This window comes from Haliotis cracherodii, unplaced genomic scaffold (assembly GCF_022045235.1).
Source record: "Haliotis cracherodii isolate W230 unplaced genomic scaffold, xgHalCrac1.p SCAF_23, whole genome shotgun sequence".
NCBI lineage: Eukaryota > Metazoa > Mollusca > Gastropoda > Lepetellida > Haliotidae > Haliotis > Haliotis cracherodii.
In genome coordinates, this window is record NW_027266279.1 from 12,061,467 (window position 1) to 12,087,957 (window position 26,491).

Genomic DNA, 26,491 nt, shown 5'->3' on the forward strand with positions numbered 1-26,491 from the left:
AAATAAATTACCAAACCTTTCTGCAGATTGTGTTGTTTGCATTCACGGAAGCAGAATGTCAGCGAAGTTGGCTAAACTTGTCTGAAGGATTGCAATTCGTTTTACGGGATTGCGTCCCTTTACTTGGCAGGATTCAACCTCAGGACCTCATTATTTGGCATTTCTTCGCTCACGCCAGTGGAGAGTCCAGTGTTGATTCTGTTCCCAGCAATGGGCTGTATTCGTGCCCCGATGGCGTCAAATGTTGCTTATGCTTCCATTCGCTGGTTTGTCTGGCCAAGACTTATTTATTAAACACGCCGTCGTGATAAAGCTACTGACTGCGACTTAAAACAACATTCACTCACACTTACCCCGAGATATAGCACAAGTAGCAAAACACAAACATAGGTCTTTCTGGACATATGAATGGGCTATCACTGTTGGACCGGTTTCTGAGGACTCTATTCAGAAAGTGTGTTGTTGGCATTAGGCACCGTGTGCGGGGCCGTTTTCAACATTTTGTGTCTGCAGATATCTGCATGTTGCAGACTGAGACACATTGAACATACTGGCTACCTCTTTCAATCGCCTCTGCCAACAGCCCTTAGACTTTCATCACATTGTTGACGACACATTCCCCATCTGATCACAAATACTGCATTACAGCAAGAGTGGAGAGCTCACATGTTACTGTGGAGTGAGTGAGTGAGTATGGTTTTACGCCGCTTTTAGCAATATTCCAGCAATATCACGGCGGGGGACACCAGAAATGGGCTTCACACATTGTACCCATGTCGGGAATCGAACCCGGGTCTTCGGCGTGACGAGCGAATTCTTTAACTACTAGGCTACCCGACCGCCCATGTTACTGTGGATAAAACATGACACCCAAACCCACATGGTATTTCATGTTCCACGTGCAATGTTTTGGGGGTCTTGGAGCGTTAGGTTTTGGTTCCGAAAGCGTTCCATCTTTGGCAGTCATTTTTCAAAGCTGAACTTTGTTCTGGCGACTGATCATTATCATATATATTTTAATGACCCTCAACTTGTTTTAGAGAGTACATGTTGCCAACATTATTTATCCGGGAAAGGGCATTTCTGGATTAGTGGGGTCCGGATTAACAAGTTTCACTTCATGCAGGAAGCTCTGTTGGCAACAAGTCACACCATGCCATTGATTCCAGGATTACTCGATTGCCGAAAAATTAAACTGCCGGGAAAAAGAAAGCCTTCACTTGAAAATTGGATTTTCACATTTTTAGCCACCATCTAACATGGGTGTATACTTTCTTTCGCGGTCTGTTTTTTACTTGTTTGTCATGTTCACTTATCACGAACGTGTGTCTGCTTCAGTGTATGATCGCAAACACCATTGTATCTAGAGATGATGAAGCGCAGACTGACTTTGTTTGTCCTAGCACGGGGACTCGTAGTGATCAGGCCAATATAGACCACATGCATGTACATGATAAGTCAATATATACAACATGTCGAGTTCGGAGAAGCCAGCATCGAGAGATGAGAAATCCCCTGCAGCATTCTCATGTAGGTATAACATGCTCATTGTTATGACAAACGCAGTGCTTTCGTCTTGTTTTCAGATGAAATGTTTAATAATGTATATTGAAAGTTTGATGAGGTGAGGTGAAATGAAATGGCGTTCAAGATTATTGCACTTATAGAATGTATGCATGCATGTATGTATGTATGTATGTATGTATGTATGTATGTATGTATGTATGTATGTATGTATGTATGTATGTATGTATGTATGTATGTATGTATGTATGTATTTACAATGTACAATGTGATCATAATTATGATTATTGGTATAAGCGTTCGTCTCAGGTAATGAAGAACGCATTATGCTATTGCTATAACTCCAGAGTAAGTGTAATTACCCTTCTGGTGAACAGTATCCATACACTAGTGTGTTAAAAGCGACAAACCACTTTCCCAAACATTAAAATCCCGACTACGTCACAGGCATATGTTTACTAATCACTATCAAATAGCGATCATTCCAGGTGTTCGCAAAACGGTGAGCGTATCCTGCCCCACTGTAAGGCACTCGTCACAAATACATGCAAACGCAACACAGATGTTAACCTGAAAAAAATGTTACATATGGTACAAGTCAAAGTAGGGAATTGCATGGGATATAACTTTGTTACTTATGCGTCAAATTGGGAAGTGTTCTCATGTCTACCATAAAACCCTTTACTAAGACATTGAAAGCTGCACCCCTAGTCCATCAAGAGCAAGGGTCGTGCAATCCCAATGGTCACTTACTGTAGATGATTGGTGTGGGGAGCACGGGTGGCCCAGTCGTCTAATGCGCCGCAATTCGCTGTGCAGAGTTGCGTCCCTTGGGCACGCCAGAAACCTATGATTGTGGGTTCGAATCCCGATTCGCCCCGATTATGTTTCTAGGTTTGTCAGCACCGTACCCGTGCTCGTGGGTTTCACCAAAGTGGAAAACGTCTAAGACCTGCATCACTTCTGGCTTTCCTCCCACATTAAGCTGACACGCTGTGATATAACTGGAATACTGTTAAAAAAGCGGCGTTAAACCAAACTCACTCACTCACTCACTCACTGATTGGTGTGAGTGAGTGATTGTGATTGTTAGTGACAGTTAATGAAATAAAAACTATTTATCATTAATATTTTATACCCGCATCCAGACAGGTGGGCACCCTCCCCCTTTTGAAGCACTCAAATCATGTTGACGTACACAAAACATTTAGGGCGGTGGGGTAGCCTCGTGGTTCAAACGTTCTCTCGTCTCGCCTAAGGAACGGGCTCGATTGCTTACATATGTAAAAAGTAGGAAACCCACTTCTGGTGTACCCAGCCGTGATGTTACTGGAGTAATGCTTCTTCACAAAACATAACGCTGTATCATTTGGTGACATTAAATATATTAACAATATGTTGGCTAACAAACGCAAATTGTTTCCAAAATTAAGTGCAAGTATGTTTACATTAAATGTGCACGCCACACCCCTTTTAAAGAAAGTGTTCACCCTCTTTACCTCCAAAAATTGAATATGCGTTTGTATTCCTTTGTAGTATCTTGCTTGTGCTCACAACGATGGCTGCTGGCCTACGTTGGCTGGCTCGGGGGTATCATGCTATACGCCGCCCGTGCCAACCTCAGCGTCGCCATCGTGTGCATGGTCAACGACACCGACACCAATTCCACGTCGTCGGCATCGGAGGTACAGTTTCCAACCACCTCATTATCATCGCAATGTTACGTATCGTGGTTAAAAGTGGCTGATCTTGTATCTCTTCGTATCCTGCTAAGACGTGGCTACGCGTTCATACTATCAGTCTCCATTTCTCTGGATTGGCAGGCTTTGAGAAACTTTGAAATCGCTTTGTCGTGATATATTTCTGGTATGCCCAAAAGGACGCATCACTGCACGGCGAATTCACGGTTGCCTACAAACTAGCTCTTATTGAGTAAAAACAGAAGTTATCGTTTTTGAAGTGTAATAATCCTTCAATCAATCTAATTACGCTCTTAATCTAAGCCTGTCTGAAAAAGTATCACGGGAAACTGCGTATTCAGTAAAGGTACACATTGAGCACCCATTCCAATAATTAAATCACGTGTTACTTTATGTCTTCCAGCCTTGCTTATCCCTCGATGGCTTCCTTTAAGTGTCCTACCTCGTCTTAGTATCGCATCAATTTTATATATGAGAATCATCTATGTTAACATGCCACTATCTATTCAAATACTTGCGTTATATTTCCAGCATGCCGAGTTCTACTGGTCCAAGGGAGAGCAATCTGGAATCCTTAGCTCGTATTTCTACGGCTACATATTGACACAGATTCCCGCGGGAATACTGGCGAGTAGGTATGGCGGGAAGCACGTGATGTTTATCGGGATGCTGATTGGCTCGATCGTTTCACTGCTTCTACCAATCGGGGCCCGGACTTCCATCTACTTGGTGTATGTGCTGCGCGTGATTCTTGGAGTGTGCCAGGTAGAGATGACTGTCAAGCTGAAAATTTACATGCCATATAGTTTGTAATTTGCATGTTTGTTTCCCATTATCGCAATTATTGCCGAGAATGACAAATTCACTGACGGAATGGTGCAGAGCGATATCCAAAACAATTATTTCAGTTATAATGAGGCTTGAACAACAAACCAGTCGTCACAATTCCATCAGTGTTACTCTTAACCAGCGCTGAAGCACATGACAAGATGCTTTCCAATGAACGATCGTCGTTTGATGAGCTTCGGTGTATTTCTCTTCAGAATGCGAAAATGCATGTTATGTCATCCACAAGATGACATCACTTTATCATCACATATATCACTTTTGTTGACATTATGTTGTACTGTTCTCTCCCCAGGGAGTCCTGTTTCCATCTCTACAATCCCTTTGGGGCCGATGGGCGCCTCCATTAGAGAGGACAAAACTCACTGCTGTCTGTTATTCAGGTAAATCGGATTTGAAAGTTTATATTTCTGATGAAATATTTCACAGATTTTATGCGCATGTCTATAGAACCCTTATAGAAAGAACCATTATAGGAAGGACATTATCGTGTTGTCGCCTGTACAAACCCAAGCCCAAACCAAAGCGCAACATCGTTCATCTGACCCGTCTTGCGAGGTTTACAAATGCAAAACTTCAAAAATGGGTCAAGTCAGTGGCAGCAGCAACGAGTAACAGGTGCACGGCGGACAACTGCGGCTTGGTATCTCAGCGGGTGAGATCTCGTCACCTTCCGTGAGATTCCGTCAAGATGACGGCTCATCCGGACACGTGACCGGACATGCCGCCATCTGGTCATGGTGGCACTTCCGGTTCCGTTGTATCCAAACATGAACCAGGACCGGAAGTGCCGCCATCTTGTAACATGACCCAAAAGTGACTCTGTCCACAACTCATTCATGGATACAAGGACGGATAACTCAAGTACAAAACCACTTGCCGCCGCCCAAACGCTGTATAAATCTGAACACAACAGCATTTCTCTTTTACCAACAAGTCAATCATTTGCAGCTACTGACTGTTATTACAGACTTATTTACAAAATATTTCCACCGCCAATGAAATTACTTACATATAACATCTATCAGCGAATCGAAGTAAATGTATTGATGATTTGTCAGTTCGGTTCACTTCCAATGTATATGCATGAAAAGTCACTGAGAAATGATGTTTGTAAAAAAGAATTGCTTGAATAGTTTTATAATTGCCAGCCTTGAAATCTAGCTTGTTTATATAGATTGACTTGAATATTTGTCACAGATAGAAGTGGAAGCCTTTTTGTCATTATTGTAATAGTGTTATTAATATTCTACATTCCAGGAACTCAGTTTGGTAGCATAGCAACGTTCGCTATATCGGGGTTCATGTGCATATATGGCTTTGATAATGGATGGGGATCCATCTTCTATGTTACAGGTAATTCAGATATACATATTCCGATTCTAAAGTGAATAGATTCACTCACACTTCAACCGATTATTCCTTATATCTTATTTATCATAACCGATTATTCCTTACATACAACTTCTTATAAACGAGTGTTCCTCATATCCGTCCTTGTTATAACCGATAATCCATTTTGTTTGTGAAACATACGTTGTAATGTAGATATGACCACAATGAATATTTAATGACAGTATTAATGAAGGTACCTACCACAAAATAAGCTGATGCGCCGTGATATTACTGGAAATTTTCTTCAAAGCACGGTTGAACCAAGCTCACTGACTGACTGACTCACTCATTCACACAGAAACGTGTCAGGCATGCCTACTAATATATTATTGTTTCGTACTTACAATCCGTATGTAGGGCCTTCACATTTGCCAAGAGTAAGCAAGGAAATTGTTCAATCTTTGCAATCAATAAATGTTATCTCACAAGAACTAGTTTTATATCACCCACTTCAGAACAACATTGTATATTTCCCGTCTACAGGTGGAATATCGTTGTTATGGTGCGGGCTGTGGTATATAACGGTCGCCAGCGCACCGGCTCAGCACCCTCGTATTACGAAGATAGAGAGGAACTATATTATCACAAGCATCGGGGAAAAACAACAGGTATCGTCCTTTCATAGCTACATGATTTAAATGTGTTATATATTTTTTTAAAGACATAACTTAAAGACTACTAATTGTGATTCATAACCTTATGGTCGAAGCCTTTTCTTATCACACGGAAGAATCGGGGTTCATTCTCCAAATGGGTACAAGTTTTCAAGCCCCTTCTGTGTGTCCCCAGCTGTGATATAGCAGTGGTATCACTAGAAACGCCGTAAACATAACTCATTACGTTACTACACAAGATATTCATCAATTTAATGTGTTTGTTGTATTATTATACTTGTGTTTATCATTTCCCCCATAAGTTAGACTAACACTGAGTCCATGAAATAAGGTAATCTCATTATAAAAATATATATGTGACCTACCATCAGAAAAAAGACATTATGGGTGCTAGGATACAATTGTGTTGTGACGTCATTAAGAAACACTTCCGTAAATATCGCCATGTGTGTGGAATGTACAAACATATCTTATTTCTCTCTCGTTTCTTCGTAATGTAATACAAACATTATGTCAAAACATTTCAGCATACATGTCAACGTTCAATTAATCTTACATTAAATCTAAAATAGCTGCAATTATTACATAAACAGTTATAAGTCTGAATATTTTGCAGCAAAACGAGTCCAAATGTGTGATGCCATGTATCTCTGTAATAAATATAAATTGTATTTTTGTGTTCCTAAGATAGTGTAGTTTTAAAATATAATGAGAAGTCTATTTGTGATTGTTCACCTATAAGGTCCCTTATCTCAAGGTTGGTCACATATGTCAAGAAAATAAAATTTAGAACAAAATTCAAAAGTCTTTCCAGACTTTTTAGATTAGATTCCCTTGTTAATGCACGTTCTGATACAGATTTCACTGTGTCTTCTCTAACTGTATTCTTACTAAACATTCTCTTTGGGACTGGTCATTTATTCTACCTCCACGTACGGTTTACATTTATGAGTATTAACTGTGAATTAAACCATTGTGATGACGTCAAGCGATTATTGTTGCTGCTGATTCTGTAATGAAGAAATCACGAGTATATGCTGATTCCGAGAGCAGAATCCTTGAGGCGCAAGTTGATTCTACTTTCGAAATCAACAGATTCGAGTCATTTCCTAAACTTAAACCATTTTATGTTTTATATATTATTTCTCTATAAGTTTGCAGAATACCTTATATTTGCGTCAGTTTTACTTTACTTGGAATCAATTACAACAATAGCATGACGTCATCATAATGGTTTAAGAGTCAGGAATTCGCAGGCCATTCAGAAAGTGCATTTCAAAACAAGTACAACTGACGCAACTATAGGTCATTATGCAAAATTATAGAGAAATCGTTTATCAACCATAACGATTTAATTCGGAGAAATCACACGGACCCGTAGATTCTGGAAGAAGAGTCAACTCGCTCATTCGGAGCTCGTTCATTTCCCCCCGGAATCAACAGATTGGAGTGGTATCTCTATTAGTTACCACAAGACATATTAACTTTGTTATCTAGACGTTCTCGACCCCATGGGCCGCCTTGCTGAAGTCACCGGCGCTGTGGTCATGTCTAACTGCACAAGTGTGTTCTAACTGGATAACATATACACTACTGACCAACATACCAACATTCCTTAAAGAAGTGCTGGATTTCAACATAGCAGAGGTGCGTATGTAAATACGTTCGACTAATTGGTATTTCGATACAGATGGACTAGAAACAAATAAAAAATTTAAAATGATTGTTTTGCTACAATAGGTATTGAATATGAGATAAAGCTTCAACCTTAAGAAAACCCTATTTGTTGTTCTGAATTCCTACCGACTGAGGGCGCTGGGGGAAGCCTAGTGGTTAAAGTGTTCGGTTATCACGGGAAGACCCGGGGTCGATTCTCCACTCGGATAGAAAGTTGACCCGATATTGAACGAAAAGGCTGAAACGAGATATAACTGTCACGCAGTCACTCACTTTTAATGTTAGTTTTAATATAATCAGCGTTGCTATATGTGTGCAATGTGTCAATCATGGATACTTTTGTAAATGAATGTAAATCGATTGATTTTCTTCACAAGAACGGTTTGCTGTCGTCCATTCCTTACGTGAGCCAGGCCGTGTCCGGAATGTTGTCTGGTCAAGTGGCCGACTACATTCGGTCAAGGAAATGCCTCAGCACAACGGCCACACGGAGGATCTTCCAGATCATCGGTCTGTACCAGTAGATAACTTTACACCTGTGCAGGGTTCAACCAGATTTACAGATAGTCGCAAAATTTCAGACAATCGCTGGACTTAATTCTTTAAGAGTGCAGGTGGTTGAGTTGAGGACATTATTAACATGGAGAAAACCGACAAAGTTTTACACATATTTTAACACTTGCATTGAGTACTGTTAGTTCATTTTTGCAACTTTTATTTTGTGATTTATTTTAACATTATCGGGTCATGTGTACTGTTCTACCCTATTGCATTTATTATGATCAATGACTTTTTACAATACTATTATTCACATTAGACTACTACTAAGAATAGGTCCTCAGCAACCTATGCTAGTGGCAGGAGACGATAGATCGCGTTGTGAGGCTCGGTCCCTTTGTAGATTGCGTGTCATCGTACCGGACGGCGTGGGTTTTATTCTGAATAATAATGAGTAAAGTGAAGCCCCAAATTATTCTCGCCGTGATTACTCTGAAATGTTGTTACAAATGACCTGTGTTTCACATAGCTTGTGATTAGTTCACTATTCCAATGTTCAAGCACACTTAAGGTAATGTAAGCGGGGGGAAAGCGAATTGTGGTCAAAATGAAATGTTGGCAAGATGATATGTATGCAAAATGAAATAAGGCAAAATAAGGTGTGGGCAAATGAGATGAAGGCCAAGTGAAATGTAATCAAAATGAGCGGAAGGCGAAATGTAATCTAGTCTGAATGAGATGTGAGCAAAATGAGAGGAAAACAGAGTGACATGTAAGCAAAATGAGTGGACAGCAAAGTGAAATGTAGGCAAAATGAGTGGACGGCTAAGTGAAATGTAGGCAAAATGAATGGACGGCAAAGTGAAATGTAGGCAAAATGAATGGACGGCTAAGTGAAATGTAGGCAAAATGAATGGACGGCAAAGTGAAATGTAGGCAAAATGAATGGACGGCAAAGTGAAATGTAGGCAAAATGAGCGGAAGGCAAAATGAAATGTAAGCAAAATGAGTGGACGGCAAAGTATATGCAGGCAAAATGAGTGGATAGCAAAGTGAAATATTGTCAAAATGAGGGGATGACAAAGTGAAATGTAGGCAACATGAGCAGAAGCCAAAGTGAAATGTGGCAACATCATCGGAGGGCAAAATGAAATGTTCGGAAAAATTAGTGGAAGGCAAAGTGAAATGTAGGCAACATGAGCGGAAGCCAAAGTGAAATGTGGCAACATCATCGGAAGGCAAATTGAAATGTTGGCAAAATGAGTGGATAGCAAAGTGAAAAATTGTCAAAATGAGAGGATGACAAAGTGAAATGTGGCAACATCATCGGAGGGCAAAGTGAATTGTAGGCAAAATGAGCGGAAGGTAAAGTGAATTGTTGGCAAAATGAGCGGAAGGCAAAGTGAAATGTGGCAACATCATCGGAAGGCAAAGTGAATTGTAGGCAAAATGAGTGGAAGGCAAAGTGAAATGTTGGCAAAAATGCGAGTAGTGGCTTTCCGGACTACTCGGGAAACACGCCACATGTTTGTCTACCAAATCTGTCATTTTATATCACAAATTAGGTTTTATTTCAGCCTTCGTGGGGGCAGGTGCGTGTCTGGTCGGGACAGGGTTTGTGAACGTGGAGAACCGCTATGTCGCTGTAGTTTTGTTGACGATAGCCATGTGGTTTGTTGGGATGGCATCTGCTGGCTACATTGTCAACACTGTCGACTTCGCTCCAAGGTAGGGTTTCTTTATCTTGTTAATTCATGATGGGGAAATTATGTTTTTAATGTGTTGTTCCATCTTGTTTTCAAAAATGTGTCGGATGCTTATACAAAAGATATTATCATCGTTAAGACTATAGATCATGAGATGTCAATTTTTCAACTCTTTGGTTGACCTTGTTTATCTGCGGTGGTGTCTCTGAATACTGATGTAGATATGTCACTGATATGTGAACATACAGTGTACCGATATACAGTGTGCGGATATAAGTATATTGATATACAGTGTGCGGATATAAGTATATTGATATACAGTTTGCGGTTATACGGTGTACTGATATACAGTGTGCGGATATAAGTATATTGATATACAGTTTGCGGTTATACAGTGTACTGATATACAGTTTATGGATAAATAGTGTTGTGATATGCAGTGTGTGGATATGCAGTATACCAATATACAGGAAGTGGATATTCAGTCAGTGTACTGATACTGAATGTGCGAATATTCAGAATAAAGATATCAAGTGTGCGGATTTTCATTAGTTAAATTACCAACAAAGAAACAGTGTTTCAACCAAATTGTTGGTGTACCCTGTCGGCATAGTAACGGAATATGGCTCAAATAGGCGTAACCATGGTTACTCATTCCGCCATGGACAGCTGTGAAATTCCGTGATATATTCAAAAATATATATTTTTTCACTGAGTAAAATGATGTCGTTTTAACACATTTTGGGTATGCTGGTTATCTAACACCTCTCTGAGCAATGTTTCACGTTCGTCATTTCATTACATAGTTCATGTTTGTGTTTATGGGTTATTGTGTCTCAATGTCGACATTCATGTTGCAGATACGCTGGTATACTGTTCGGTATTTGTAATGCTGCTGGGACGGTCCCGGGGATGGTGGCGCCTGTCCTAGCTGGTGCCCTCACCCCAAACGTAAGTAGAAGAGTTGTCATCGGTCTAGGTTTTGTATATTATGTTTAACGTTGCACTCGGCCATTATAGCGGTCTCCTCCTATTAGTAAGACAGGCCAGTTGTGAGACACCTTAAAACAACAATGTCAAACCTGGTTGCACATGTTAATCAGGTAATTAACCCCTATCATGAAAATGGACTTGTCTTATTTTTCTTATAGACACTTTAACCCCACACTCAAGCTACTTATGATCTAATGATCTACCCATGTCTGCGTCGTACTGTTTGGCTAACCTTTTACATTAAGATGACCTTCCCAGCCCACCACCACCATAATATGAAATGGTTGGCCCCCTACTATTCACTCCGTTAGCTATCTGACTGATGTAGCCTAGTTGGTAAAACGTTCACCCGAAGACACGAGTTCGATTCCCCATACAATGTCAAAAGCCCCTTTTCTGGTTCCGTACACTGTTGAAATATTGCTTACCGCGGCGTTACACTATTATCACTCACACACACATTTCTCTCCCCACAGAAAACCCAGGAAGAATGGCGGAACGTGTTCTACGTGTGTGCGGGATTCTGTGCCCTGGGTAGTTTGGTGTTCGGCACCCAGGCCCGGGGGGAGCTGCAGCCCTGGGCCGTGGACCAGGTGGAGGTAGACGTGGGGGAGGGGAATGAGGCGGGCGACGTGTCAGACAGAGCTCTGGATACCAAGGACACTTTTGACAAGAAGGCAATTACAGATACGTCAACTCATCTGTAACAGTTTTCAGCCTGACAGTTTACCACATACATCGGATACAGTGAACCTCCTTTTGCCGTATCATTGATACGGAACATATGTTAACCAGACAATATTTTACAGGGAATGAATTCCAATAGAATTCCTGAAATTGAAATCACCACATACAACACCATGATATTCATTGATAGGTGTTATATTGTTAAGCAGAAAAGTATCTCTAATGAACATGTAAAGTTAACATGTTGAAAATATTGGGCCCAAATAGGAAGAACGTGAATCCAAATGAAAATAATATCTTTCAACGTACCAAAGCACGACTTGGAGATTCTTTAAAACGAAGTATTATCTTCACCAAAAACATTTGTTTTTCTCCACATTTCTTACACACTTCTTTTCTTATGCATACACATACGTCCCCACACCGATCAGTTAGATCACTTTACGGCAGCTAAAGAATACAAATTATGATTAGACATATGTTAATGTATTAGTACATGGATGAACAGAGTGATTAGACATGTTTACATGTATGTAGATAGTGATTAGACATACATTAAATTCGTACTTGGATGTACAGAGGAACTAGAGATAATATTATGTCAGTAAATGGGCGAACAGAGTGATTAGACACATAATATTATATTTGTACACAGACGAACAGAGTGATTAGACACATAATATTATATTAGTAAATGGGCAAACAGAGTGATTAGACACATAACATTATATTAGTACATGGACGAACAGAGTAATTAGACATAGAATTCTAAATTAGTACATGGACGAACAGAGTGATTAGACATAGAATACGAAATTAGTACATGGACGAACAGAGTGATTAAACACATAATACTATATTAGCACATGGACGAACAAAGTGATTAGACACATAATACTATATTAGTACATGGACGAACAAAGTGATTAGACACATAATACTATATTAGCACATGGACGAACAAAGTGATTAGACACATAATACTATATTAGTACATGGACGGACAGAGTGATTAGACATAGAATACTAAATTAGTACATGGACGGACAGAGTGATTAGACATAGAATACTAAATTAGTACATGGACGGACAGAGTGATTAGACATAGAATACTAAATTAGTACATGGACGAACAGAGTGATTAGACACATAATACTATATTAGTACATGGACGAACAAAGTGATTAAACACATAATACTATATTAGTACATGGGTGAACAGAGTGATTGGACACATAATACTATATTAGTACATGGACGAACAAAGTGATTTGACACATAGTACTATATTAGTACATGGACGAACAAAGTGATTAGACACATAGTACTATATTAGTACATGGACGAACAAAGTGATTAAACACATAATACTATATTAGTACATGGACGAACAAAGTGATTAAACACATAATACTATATTAGTACATGGACGAAAAGAGTGATTAGACACATAATACTATATTAGTACATGGACGAACAAAGTGATTTGACACATAGTACTATATTAGTACATGGACGGACAGAGTGATTTGACATATAATACTATATTAGTACATGGACGAAAAAGTGATTAGACACATAATACTATATTAGCACATGGACGAACAAAGTGATTAGACATAATACTATATTAGCACATGGACGAACAGAGTGATTAGACATAGAATACTAAATTAGTACATGGACGAACAGAGTGATTAGATACATAGTACTATATTAGTACATGGACGAACAGAGTGATTAGACACATAATACTATTTTAGTACATGGACGAACAGAGTGATTAGACACATGATATTATATCAGTACATGGACGAACAGAGTGATTTGGCGCATAATACTATATTAGTACATGGACGAAAAAGTGATTAGACACATAATACTATATTAGTACATGGACGGACAGAGTGATTTGACATATAATACTATATTAGTACATGGACGAACAAGTGATTAGACACATAATACTATATTAGTACATGGACGAAAAAGTGATTAGACACATAATACTATATTAGTACATGGACGAACAGAGTGATTAGACACATAATACTATATTAGTACATGGACGAACAGAGTGATTAGACACATAATACTATATTAGTACATGGACGAACAGAGTGATTTGGCGCATAATACTATATTAGTACATGGACGGACAGAGTGATAAGACACATAATACTTTATTAGAATATGGACGAACAGAGTGATTGGACACATAATACTATATTAGTACTTGGACGTATAGAGTGATTGGACACATGATACTATATTAGTACATGGACGGACAGAGTGATTAGACACATAATACTATATTAGTATATGGACGGACAGAGTGATTAGACACATAAAACTATATTAGTACATAGATGGACAGAGTGATTTGACAGAAAATACTATATTTGTACATGAGCATACGGTATAATGAGACATATATTTATGTATTTTAGATGTAGGTACAGAGTGATTAGACATATATTTGGCCTTGCTAGGATTTTAGTAAAAAACATAAATTGCCCCAGATAATTCTATATATTTTAATGACGCTCAACTTGGTTTGGTGAGTATATGTTGCCAACATAATTTATCCGGGAAGGGGCATTTCTGGATTGTTGGGGTCCGGATTAACAAATTTCACTTAATGCAGGAAGTGTTAAACTCTGTTGACAACAAGTCACACCATGCCATTGATTCCAGAATTACTCGATTACCGATAAATTAAACTGCTGGGCAAAAGAAAGCCTTCACTTGGAAATTGGATTTTCACATTTTTAGCCACCATCAAACAGCTGTGTATACTTACTTTTGCGGTCTGTTTTTACTTGTTTATCAGATGCATCAGATAAATAATAAAAATGTTGAGTTACTGGAATATCGTCTTCATTATTTTACATGGGCCGCGTTACTCTGAAAATGTCCACAGGCTAATCGTGTATCTGCTTCAGTGTATGATCGCAAACACCATTGTATCTAGAGATGGTGAGATGCAGGCGGACTTTGTCTGTTCTCAGCACGGGGACTCGCAGTGACCAGGCCAATATTGGCCACATGCATGTACATGATACGTGAATATATACAACATGTCGAGTTCGGAGAAGCCAGCATCGAAAGATGAGAAATCCCCTGTAGCATTCTCATGTAGGTATAACATGTTCATTGTTATGACAAACGCAATGCTTTCGTCTTGTTTTCAGATGAAATGTTTAATAATGTATATTGAAAGTTAGATGAGGTGAGGTGAAATGAAATGGGGTTCAAGATTATTGCACTTATAGAGGTGTGTGTATGTGTGTGTGTGTGTGTGTGTGTGTGTGTGTGTGTGTGTGTGTGTGTGTGTGTGTGTGCGCGTGCGTGCGTGTGTGTGTGTATGATGTATGGTTGTATGCACTAGTAATAAATTGTAAACGACCACCATAACTCCCATACAGGCGTCGGGGCGGTCGGGTTGGCTCATGGTTAAAGCGTTCGATCGTCACGGCGAACACTCGGCTTCGAGACCCGACATGGGTACATTGTGTAAACCCTATTTCTGGTGTCAACCGTCGTGATATTGCGGGAATATTGCTAAAAGCGGCGTAAAACCATAGTCACTCACTCACCCATACAGGCGTCTGATCGTATAGTTATAATGTGATTATAATTATGATTATTGGTATAAGCGTTCGTCTCAGGTAAAGAAGAACGCATTATGCTATTGCTATAACTCCAGAGTAAGTGTAATTACCCTTCTGGTGAACAGTATCCATACACTAGGGTGATAAAAGCGACAAACCACTTTCCAAAACAATAAAATCCCGACTGCGTCACAAGCATATGTTTACTAATCACTAACAAATAGCGATCATTCCAGGTGTTCGCAAAACGGTGAGCGTATCCTGCCCCACTGGAAGGCACTCGTCACAAATACATGCAAAGGCAACACAGATGTTAACCTGAAAAAGCATGTTACATATGGTGCAAGTCAAAATAGGGAATTGCATGGGATATAACTTTGTTACTTATGCGTCAAATTGGAAAGTGTTCCCATAACAGCCTTTTACTAAGACATTGAATGCTGCATCCCTAATCCAACAAGAGCAAGAGTCGTGCAATCCCCATGCAACCAATGATTGTTGTTTTCGCCGTAGTCAGCAATACCAATTAGTTAGTGACAGTAAGTGACATAAAACAAATTTATCATTAACATTTTATACCCGCATCCAGACAGGTGGGCACCCTCCCCATTTTGAAGCACTCAAATCATGTTGACGTATGCAAAACATTAAGGTCGGTGGGGTAGCCTCGTGGTTCAAGCGTTCTCTCGTCTCGCCTAAGGAACGGGCTCGATTAACCTCATATGTAAAACCCAGCCGTGATGATACTGGAGTATTGCTAAATGCTTCTTCACAAAACATAACACTGCATCATTTGGTGACATTAAATATTATTAACAATATATTGGCTAACAAACTCAAATTGTTTCCCAGATTTTGTGCAAGAATGTTTACATTATAATGCACGCCACACTCCTTTTAAAAAAACTGTTCACCCTCTTTCCCTCCAAAAACTGAAAACGCGTTTGTATTCCTTTGTAGTATCCTGCTTGTGTTCACAACGATGGCTGCTCGCCTACGCTGGCTGGTTCGGGTGTATCATGCTATACGCCGCCCGTGCCAACCTCAGCGTCGCCATCGTGTGCATGGTCAACGACACCGACACCAATTCAACGTCGTCGATATCAGAGGTACAGTTTCCAACCACCTCATTATCATCGCAATGTTACGTATCGTGGTTAAAAGTGGCTGATCTTGTATCTCTTCGTATCCTGCTAAGACGTGGCTACGCGTTCATACTATCAGTCTCCGGTTTCATTTCTCTGGATTGGCAGGCTTTGAGAAACTTTCAAATCGCTTTATATTTCTGGCATGCCCAAAAGGACGCATCACTGGACGGCGAATTGCGGCTCTTTTGACGAATCGGCCATCTGTGTCCACGGTTGCCTACAAACTAGCTCTCATTGAGTAAAAACAGAAGTTATCGTTCTTGAAGTGTAATAATCCTTCAATCAATCTAATTACGCTCTTAATCTAAGTCTGTCTTAAAAAGTTGTCATGGGAAACTGCGTATTCAGTAGAGGTACACATTGAGCACCCATTCAAATAATTAAATCACGTGTTACTGTATGTCTTCCAGCCTTGCTTATCCCTCGATGGCTTCCTTTAAGTGTCCAACCTCGTCTTAGTATGGCATCAATCTTATATATGTGAATCATAAATGTCAATATGCCACTATCTATTCAAATCCTTGCGTTATATTTCCAGCATGCCGAGTTTAACTGGTCCAAGGGAGAGCAATCTGGAATCCTTAGCTCGTATTTCTACGGCTACATATTGACACAGATTCCCGCGGGAATACTGGCGACTAGATATGGCGGGAAGCACGTCATGTTTATCGGGATGCTGATTGGCTCGATCGTTTCACTGCTTCTACCAATCGGGGCACGGACTTCCATCTACCTGGTGTATGTGCTGCGCGTGATTCTTGGAGTGTGCCAGGTAGAGATGATTGTCAAGCTGAAAATTTACATGCCATATAATTTGTAATTTGCATGTTAGTTTTCCATTATCGCAATTATTGCCGAGAATGACAAATTAACTGATGGAATGGTTCAGAGCGATATCCAAAACAATTATTTCAGTTATAATGAGGCTTCGACAAAACAGTCGAACATTTCAATCAGTGTTACTTTTAACCAACGCTGAAGCACATGACAAGATGCTTGTCCAATGAAAGATCGTCGTTTGATGACCTTGGTGTATTTCTCTTCAGAACGCGAAAATGCATGTCATGTCATCCACAAGATGACATCACTTTATCATCACATATATCACTTTTGTTGACATTATGTTGTACTGTACTCTCCCCAGGGAGTCTTGTTTCCATCTCTACAATCCCTTTGGGGCCGATGGGCGCCGCCATTAGAGAGGACAAAACTCACTGCTGTCTGTTATTCAGGTAAATCGGATTTGAAGGTTTATATTTCTGATGAAATCTTTTTCACAGATTTTATGCGCATATCTATAGAACCATTATAGAAAGGAAATTGTCGTGTTGTCGCCTGTGCAAACCCAAGCCCAAAACAAAGAGCAGCATCGTTCACCTGACCCGTGTTCGAGATTTACAAATACAAAACTTCAATAATGGGTCAAATCAGTGGCAGCAGCAACGAGTAACAGGTGCACGGCGGACAACTGCGGCTTGGTATCTCAGTGGGTGAGATCTCGTCACTTCCTGTGAGATCCCGTCAAGATGATGGCTCATCCGGACACATGACCGGACGTGCCGCCATCTTGTCGTAGTGGCACTTACGGTTCCGGTGTATCCCAGCTTGAACCAGGACTGGAAGTGCCGCCATCTTGGAAAAAGAGCCCATACTGACCCATTTGTCACCACTCGCCCCTTTCCGCAACCTGCAAGGAGACACGTCCCCCTATCGATGAATGTTATGTGCGAAAATACGACAAACCATTCAGAATGCGCGTATGATTTCAAGTTCTTCGTCAAAGTATTCCTCAGAAAAAATGTTTGATTTTACATATGTCTTGCATCTTAAAATATACCCAAGACACAGTTAAATGTGTTCAATCATACTCATAATTCCGCATGTCCAAATGTGCTTTAAATTACTTCTAATATTTTTATAATATACTATTTTAGGTATGCCCGTTTGCGCATGGGGCACGAGTCGCAATTTGGCTTGTCTCGGAATAACACGATTTGGTCACGAATGCATAGTGACCCTGTACACTACTCATTCATGGATACAAAGACAGATAACTCTGGTACAAAACCACTTGCCGCCGCCCAAACACTGTATAAATCTGAACACAACAGCACATCACTTTTACCAATAAGTCAATTATTTGCAGCTACTGACTGTTATTACAGACTTATTTACAAAAAATTCCACCGCCAATGAAATTACTTACATATAACATCTATCAACGAATCGAAGCAAATGTTGTGATGATTTGTCAGTTCGGTTCACTTCGAATGTATGTGAATGAAAAGTCACTGAGAAATGATGTTTGTAAAACTAATTGCTTGAATAGTTTTATCATTACCAATCTTGAAATCTAGCTTGTTTATGGACTGATTGGAATATTTGCCACAGATAGAAGAGGAAGCCTTTTTTTCAATATTGTAATATTGTTGTTAATATTCTACATTCCAGGAACTCAGTTTGGTAGCATAGCAACGTTCGCTATATCGGGGTTCATGTGCATATATGGCTTCGATAATGGATGGGGATCCATCTTCTATGTTACAGGTAATTCAGATATACATATTCCGAGTCTAAAGTGGAAACATTCATTCACAATTCAACCGATTATACCTCATATGTGATTTGTTAAAAAAGATTATTCCTTACATAAAACTTGTTATAACCGAGTGTTCCTCATATCCGTCCTTGTTATAACCGATAATCATTTTTGTTCGTGAGACATACTTTGTACTGTAGATATGACCACAATAAATATTTAATGACAGTATTAATTAAGGTACCACAGAATAAGCTGATGCGCCGTGATATGCGTGATATTACTGGAATATTGTTCAAAGCATGGTTGAACCAAGCTCACTGACTGACTGACTCACCCATTTACACATAAATGATGATGTCTCCGGCATCATAAAGGTTCTCCTAATTATGCCTAGTGACATATTTTTGTTTTGGACATACAATCCGTATGTAGGGCCTTCATATTTGCCAAGAGGAAGCAACATTGTTTATTTCCCGTCAACAGGTGGAATATCGTTGTTATGGTGCGGGCTGTGGTATATAACGGTCGCCAGCACACCGGCTCAGCACCCTCGTATCACGAAGAGAGAGAGGAATTATATCATCACCAGTATAGGGGAAAAACAACAGGTATCGTCCTTTCATAGCTACATGATTTAAATGTGTTATAAATTCTTTTAAAGACACAACTTAAATACTACTAAATGTAATTCATATTAACCTAATGGTCGCAGCCTTTCCTTGTCACACGGAAGAATCGGGTTCATTCTCCAAATGGGTACAAGTTTTCAAGCCCTTTCTGTGTGTCCCCAGCTGTGATATAGCAGTGGTTTCACTAGAAACGGCGTAAACATAACTCATTACGTTACTACGCAAGATATCCATCCATTTAATGTGTTTGTTGTATTATTATACTTGTGGTTTTCTCCCCCCCCCCCCCTCCCCCATAAATTAAGCCTAACAGTGAGTAATCTCATTATAAAAATATATATGTGACCCACCAGGAGAAAAGGGACATTATGGTGTTAGGATACAATTGTATTGTGACGTCATTGAGAAACACCTCCGTAAATATCGCCATGTACAATAATATATATTATTCTCTCGTTTATTCGTAATGCAATAAAAACATTATTTGAAAACCTTTCAGCATACATGTCAACGTTCAACTAATCTAACATTACTTAAAAAATGCAATTATTACATAAACAGCTATAAGATATATATTTGCAGTAAAACGAGTCCAAATGTTTGATGTTATGTATCTCTGTAATAAAGATAAATGTGAAATGTATTTTTGTGTTCCTAAGATACTGTAGTCTTAAAATATATTGAGAAGTCTAATTGTGATTGTTCACCCATAAGATCCCTTATCTCATGGTTGGTCACATATGTCAACAAAATAAAAAACAAAATTCAAATGGAGCCAAGGACACTGCCTTGGGGCTGAGGCAAAAAAGACCTGCTAAATCATTCCAGATGTTTTAGATTAGATTCCCTTTTTAATGCACGTTCTGATACACGTTTTCACTGTGACTTCTCTAACAGTATCCTTACTAAACAATCTCTTTGGGACTGGTCATTTATTCTACCTCCACGTACGGTTCACATTTATAAGTATTAACTGTGAATTAAACCATTGTGATGACTTCAAGCGATTATTGTTGCAGCTGATCCTGTAATGAAGAAATCACGAGTATATGTTGATTCCGGGAGTTGTATAATTGGTCCCCGATGAGGCGAGTTGATTCTACTTTCGAAATCAACAGAATCGAGGCCTCTCTAAAACATAAACCATTTTATGGTTGGTGTATAATTTCTCTATAGGTTTGCAGAATACCTTATATTTGCGTCAGCTCTACTTGACCTGGAATCAATTGCAACAACAATAGCATGACGTCATCATAATGGTTTTAGAGTCAGGAATTCGCTGGCCATTCTGAAAGTGCATTTCAAAACAAGTACAACTGAAGCAACTATAGGTCATTATGCAAAATTATAGGGAAATCATTATCAACCATAACGATTTAATTCGAAAAAATCACACGGACCCGTAGATTCTGGAAGTAGAAGTAACACATGACATATTAACGTTGTTATCTAGACGTTCTCGACCCCATGGGCCGCCCTGCTGAAGTCACCGGCGCTGTGGGCATGTCTAACTGCACAAGTGTGTTCTAACTGGATAACATATACTCTACTGACCAACATACCAACATTCCTTAAAGAGGTGCTGGATTTCGACATAGCAGAGGTGCATATGTAAATACGTTCGACTAATTGGTATTTCGATACAGGTGGACTAGAAACAAATACTATTTTTAAAATGATTGTTTTGCTACATCAGGTATTGAACATGAGATAAAACTTAAACCTTAAGAAAGCCTTATTTGTTGTTCTGAATTCCTACCGACTGAGGGCGCTGGAGAAGCCTCTAGTGGTTAAAGTGTTCGCTTGTTGTTTAACCCCGCACTCAGTAATATTCCAGTTATATGACGGCGGTCTGTAAATAATTGAGTCTGGACCAGACAATCAAGTAATTGACATCATGAGCATCGATCCACGTAATTGGGATCGATGACATGTATCAATCAAGTCTGCAAGTCTGACCACCCGATCTCGTTATTCGCCTTTTACGACAATCTTAGTCGCCTTTTATGGCAAGTATGGGTTGTGCAAGACCTATACTACCCCGGAATCTTCACGGGTCTAAAGTGTTCGCTTATCACGGGAAGACCCGGGGTCGATTTTCCACTCGGATACAAAGTCGACCCGATATTGAACGAAAAGGCTGAAACGAGATATAACTGTCATACAGTCACTCACCTTTAATGTTAGTTTTAATATAATCAGCGTTGCTATATGTGTGCAATGTGTCCATCGTGGATATTTTTGTAAATGTATGTAAATCGATTGATTTTCTTCACAAGAACGGTTTGCTGTCGTCCATTCCGTACGTCAGCCAGGCCGTGTCCGGAATAGTGACAGGTCAGGTGGCCGACTACATCCGGTCAAGGAAATACCTCAGCACAACGGCCACGCGGAGGATCTTCCAGTCTATATGTCAGTACCAGTAGATAACTTTACATCCTTGCAAGGTTCAACCAGATTTACGGATCGTCGCAAAATTTCAGTCAATCGCTGGACGTAATTCTTTAATAGTGCAGGTGGTTGAGTTGAGGACACTATTAGCATGGAGAAAACCGACAAAATTTTATAATTATTTTAACTTGCTACATTGAGTACTGTTAGTTCATTTTTGCAAATGTTATTTTGTGATTTATTTTAACATTATCGGGTCATGTGTACTGTTCTCCCCCATTGCATTTATATTGATCAATGACTTATTACAATATTTATTCACATTAGACTACTACATAGAATAGGTCCCCAGCAACCTATGCTAGTGGCAGGAGACGATAGATCGCGTTGTGAGGCTCGGTCCCTTTGTAGATTGCGTGTCATCGTACCGGACGGCGTGGGTTTTATTCTGAATATGAGTAAAGTGAAGCCCCAAATTATTCTCGCCGCGATTACCCTGAAATGTTGTAACAAATGACCTGTGTATCACAGAGTTTATGATTAGTTCACTATTGCGATGGTCAAGCACACTTAAGGTAATGTGGGCGGGAGGCATGCGAATTGTAGCCCAAATGAGATGTTGGCAAGATGATATGTATACAATATGAAATGAAGGCAAAATAAGGTGTGGGCAAATGAGATGAAGGCGAAATGTAATCTAGTCTGAATGAGATATGAGCAAAATGAGAGGAAAACAGAGTGACATGTCGGCAATATGAGTGGACGGCTAAGTGAAATGTAGGCAAAACGAGTGGACGGCTAAGTGAAATGTAGGCAAAATGAATGGACGGCAAAGTGAAATGTAGGCAAAATGAGTGGACGGCAAAGTGAAATGTAGGCAAAATGAGTGGACGGCAAAGTGCAATGTAGGCATAATGAGTGGACGGCTAAGTGAAATGTTGGCAAAATGATTGGACGGCAAAGTGAAATGTAGGCAAAATGAATGGATGGCAAAGTGAAATGTAGGCAAGATGAGTGGACGGCAAAGTGAAATGTAGGCAAAATGAGTGGACGGCTAAGTGAAATGTTGGCAAAATGATTGGATGGCAAAGTTAAATGTAAGCAAAATGATTGGACGGCAAAGTGAAATGTAGGCAAGATGAGTGGACGGCAAAGTGAAATGTGGGCAAAATGAATGGACGGCAAAGTGAAATGTTGGCAAAATGAGTGGACGGCAAAGTGAAATGTAGGCAAAATGAATGGACAGCAAAGTGAAATGTAGGCAAAATGAGTGGACGGCAAAATGAAATGTTGGCAAAATGAGTGGACGGCAAAGTGAAATGTAGGCAAAATGAGTGGACGGCAAAGTGAAATGTTGGCAAAATGAGTGGACGGCAAAGTGAAATGTAGGCAAAATGAGGGAAAGACAAAGAAACATGTATTACAAAGTAGGTTTTATTTCAGCCTTCGTGGGGGCAGGTGCGTGTCTGATCGGGACAGGGTTTGTGAGCGTGGAGAACCGCTATGTCGCTGTAGTTTTGTTAACGATAGCCATGTGGTTTGTTGGGATGGGATCTGCTGGCTACACTGTCAACACTGTCGACTTCGCTCCAAGGTAGGGTTACTTCATCTTTTTAATTCAAGATGGGAAATCCAGTTTTTAATGTGTTGTTCCATCTTGTTTTCAAAAATGTGTCGGATGCTTATACAAAAGATATTATCATCGTTAAGACTATAGATCATGAGATGTCAATTTTTCAACTCTTTGGTTGGCCTTGTTTATCTGCGGTGGTGTCACTAAATGCTGATTGAGTGTGCGGATATTCAGAAAAATGATATTACGTTTACGGATATGCAGTAGTTAAATTATCAACATAGACATAGTGTGTCAACCAAATTGTTGGTGTACCCTGTAACGGAATATGGCTCAAATAGGCGTAACCATGGTTACTCATTCCGCCACGGACAGCTGTGAAATTCCGTGATATATTCAAAAATATATTTTTTTCACTGAATGAAATGATGTCGTTGTATCACTTTCTGGGAATGTTTGTTATCTAACACCTCTCTGAGCAATGTTTCACGTTCGTCATTTCCTCACATGGTTCATGTTCGTTTATATGGGTATCTGTGTCTCAATGTCGACATTCATGTTGCAGATACGCTGGTATACTGTTCGGTATTTGTAACGCTGCTGCGACGGTCCCGGGGATGGTGTCACCTCTCCTAGCCGGTGCCCTCACCCCAAACGTAAGTAGAAGAGTCGTTATCGGTTAAGTTCTTTGTTTGTTTTGTTCAGCGTTGCTCTCAGCTTTCACAGCCATACGACAGCGGTCTGTAACCAAGGCAACAAACATAACCACCCGATCCATTAAGTCCACTCGTACGACATAGGACAAATTCTAACGCGGAATTCCATCAGTGACGTCATCATTTCATATACGGGATTATTTCTTACTGTCACTTGTAACGATTGGTGGTGACTCAATGAATCTGCTTGTAGTCGGTTCCCGCATTCATACTTATTTGGATTTTCTTCAACTGTTTAACCCCACACTCAAGCTACTTATGATCACACTCGAATGATCTACCCACGTCTACTGTTTGTGGCTTACCTTTTACATGAAGATGACATTCCTCAATATGACTGAATACTGTTATACGGCGTTAACCCAACTCTTTCACGTGGACGCATGAATCGGTGTCCACACTATCGATCACTGTTTTGTCAGTTCCTGACTAAATGTTGCCAACCTTTAATAATGATAATAGTGGCCATTTGTTATTCTACAGCCCGCCACCACCATAATATGAAATGGTCGGCCCCCTACTATTCACTCCGTTAGCTATCTGACTGGTGTAGCCTAGTTGGTAAAACGTTCACCCGAAGACACGAGTTCGATTCCCCATACAATGTCAAAAGCCCCTTTTCTGGTTTCGTACACTGTTGAAATATTGCTTACCGCTGCGTTACACTATTTTCACTCACACACACTCTGCCTCTCCCCATAGAAAACCCAGGAAGAATGGCGGAACGTGTTCTACGTGTGTGCAGGATTCTGTGTCCTGGGAACTTTGGTGTTCGGCACCCAGGCCCGGGGGGAGCTGCAGCCCTGGGCCGTGGACCAGGTGGAGGTAGACGTGGGGGAAGGGCAGAAGGTCCCCGACGTGTCAGACAGAGCTCTGGATACCAAGGACACTTTTGACAAGAAGGCAATTACAGATACGTCAAATCAACTGTAACAGTTTTCAGCGTAACAGATTACCACATACATCGGATACAGTGAACCTCCTTTTGCCGTATCATTGAAACAGAACATATGTTAACCAGACAATTTTACAGGGAATGAATTCCAAAAGACGTTCTGTGCAAGTGGACCCTGGAATTGAAACCACCATATAAAACACCATGATATTCATTGATAGGTGTTATATTGTTAAACAGAAAAGTATCTCTAATGAACGTGTAAAGTTAACATGTTGAAAATATTGGGCCCAAATAGGAAGAACATGAATCCAAATGAAAGTAATATCTTTCAATGTACCAAATCACGACTTGGAGATTAATAAACACGAAGTATTATCTTCACCAAAACTATTTCCACATTTCTTACACAATTCTTTTCTTATGCATACACATACGCCCCCACATCGACGTCCAAACGTAGATAACTTTACGGAAGCTAAAGAATATAAATTATGATCAGACATTAGTACATGGACGAACAGAGTGATTGGACACATACTACTATATTAGTACATGGATGAACAGAGTGATTGGACACATAATATTATAAAAGTACATGAACATTCGGTATGATTAGACGTATATTTATGTATTTTAGATGTAGGTACAGAGTGATCAGACATATATTTGGCTTTGCTGGGATGTTAGTGAAAAAAATAAATTGCCCCAGATAATTCTTGACAAAAGCAATTATGCAGATTGTTGAAAAAACATTTGTCTGCCACAAACATTATATTGTTGCAATGCATTTTTCTTAAAAAAACATATTCAGGCTGGAGGTAGTCATAATACGTGCTTGACGTTCATTAGTACGCCACCAAACACGTCCACGCTTATACAGAGAGTCCAGAAGTAATTTTGAACTTCTCCGAAAACATTAAACGAGACCTTCGGCATTGTCTTACGTTCTAAACACTATTGGCGTATGGCTAGAATGTGTTCACTTGTTAACGGTGGAACAACACATGGTAGCAGAGCATGAAGATTGGCTACATGCTGACGAGTTAAAAGAGATTTGAAGGGCTGATTTCTTGAAGCCTGGATTCTGATTAATTGATCCTGAAAGTTTGCTGTGTGATCTTGGGCACCGTGTGCGGGGCCAATCAATAACATTTTGTGTCTGCAGAAATCTGCCATGTGCAGACTGAGACACATCGAACATACTGGCTATCTCTTTCAATAGCCTCTGCCAACAGCCCTTAGACTTTCATCACATTGTTGACGAGACATCTTATCACAAATACTGCATTACAGCAAGAGAGGAGAGCTCACATGTTACTGTGGATAAAACATGACGCCCA

The 26,491-nt window shown here is 39.9% G+C and overlaps 2 protein-coding genes across 2 annotated transcripts; both read left to right on the forward strand.

The window, feature by feature from the left end:
- Positions 1–1,472: 1,472 nt before the first annotated feature.
- Positions 1,473–11,892, forward strand: LOC139471776 (uncharacterized transporter slc-17.2-like). Its single transcript, XM_071254266.1, has 11 exons — positions 1,473–1,530; positions 3,061–3,209; positions 3,756–3,989; positions 4,366–4,453; positions 5,331–5,426; positions 5,949–6,073; positions 7,577–7,726; positions 8,134–8,266; positions 9,832–9,982; positions 10,821–10,911; positions 11,430–11,892. Exons 1-11 carry the CDS (start codon positions 1,473–1,475, stop codon positions 11,658–11,660), a joined length of 1,506 nt encoding a protein of 501 aa, XP_071110367.1. The 3' UTR covers positions 11,661–11,892.
- A 2,828-nt stretch (positions 11,893–14,720) lies between these two features.
- LOC139471634 (uncharacterized transporter slc-17.2-like) lies at positions 14,721–25,186 on the forward strand. Its single transcript, XM_071254036.1, has 11 exons — positions 14,721–14,778; positions 16,215–16,363; positions 16,941–17,174; positions 17,547–17,634; positions 18,854–18,949; positions 19,428–19,552; positions 21,027–21,176; positions 21,853–21,985; positions 23,408–23,558; positions 24,103–24,193; positions 24,956–25,186. Exons 1-11 carry the CDS (start codon positions 14,721–14,723, stop codon positions 25,184–25,186), a joined length of 1,506 nt encoding a protein of 501 aa, XP_071110137.1.
- Positions 25,187–26,491: the final 1,305 nt, after the last annotated feature.

Bases quoted from the DNA above. Each gene is read 5' to 3' on its own strand.
- LOC139471776 (XM_071254266.1), top strand. From the start codon at position 1,473: ATGTCGAGTTCGGAGAAGCCAGCATCGAGAGATGAGAAATCCCCTGCA. The intron at 1,531-3,060 runs GTAGGTATAACA...ATTCCTTTGTAG, and splicing joins ATCCCCTGCAGCATTCTCAT to TATCTTGCTTGTGCTCACAA. The intron at 7,727-8,133 runs GTGCGTATGTAA...TTTCTTCACAAG, and splicing joins TGGATTTCAACATAGCAGAG to AACGGTTTGCTGTCGTCCAT.
- LOC139471634 (XM_071254036.1), top strand. From the start codon at position 14,721: ATGTCGAGTTCGGAGAAGCCAGCATCGAAAGATGAGAAATCCCCTGTA. The intron at 18,950-19,427 runs GTAATTCAGATA...TCCCGTCAACAG, and splicing joins ATCCATCTTCTATGTTACAG to GTGGAATATCGTTGTTATGG. The intron at 23,559-24,102 runs GTAGGGTTACTT...TTCATGTTGCAG, and splicing joins ACTGTCGACTTCGCTCCAAG to ATACGCTGGTATACTGTTCG.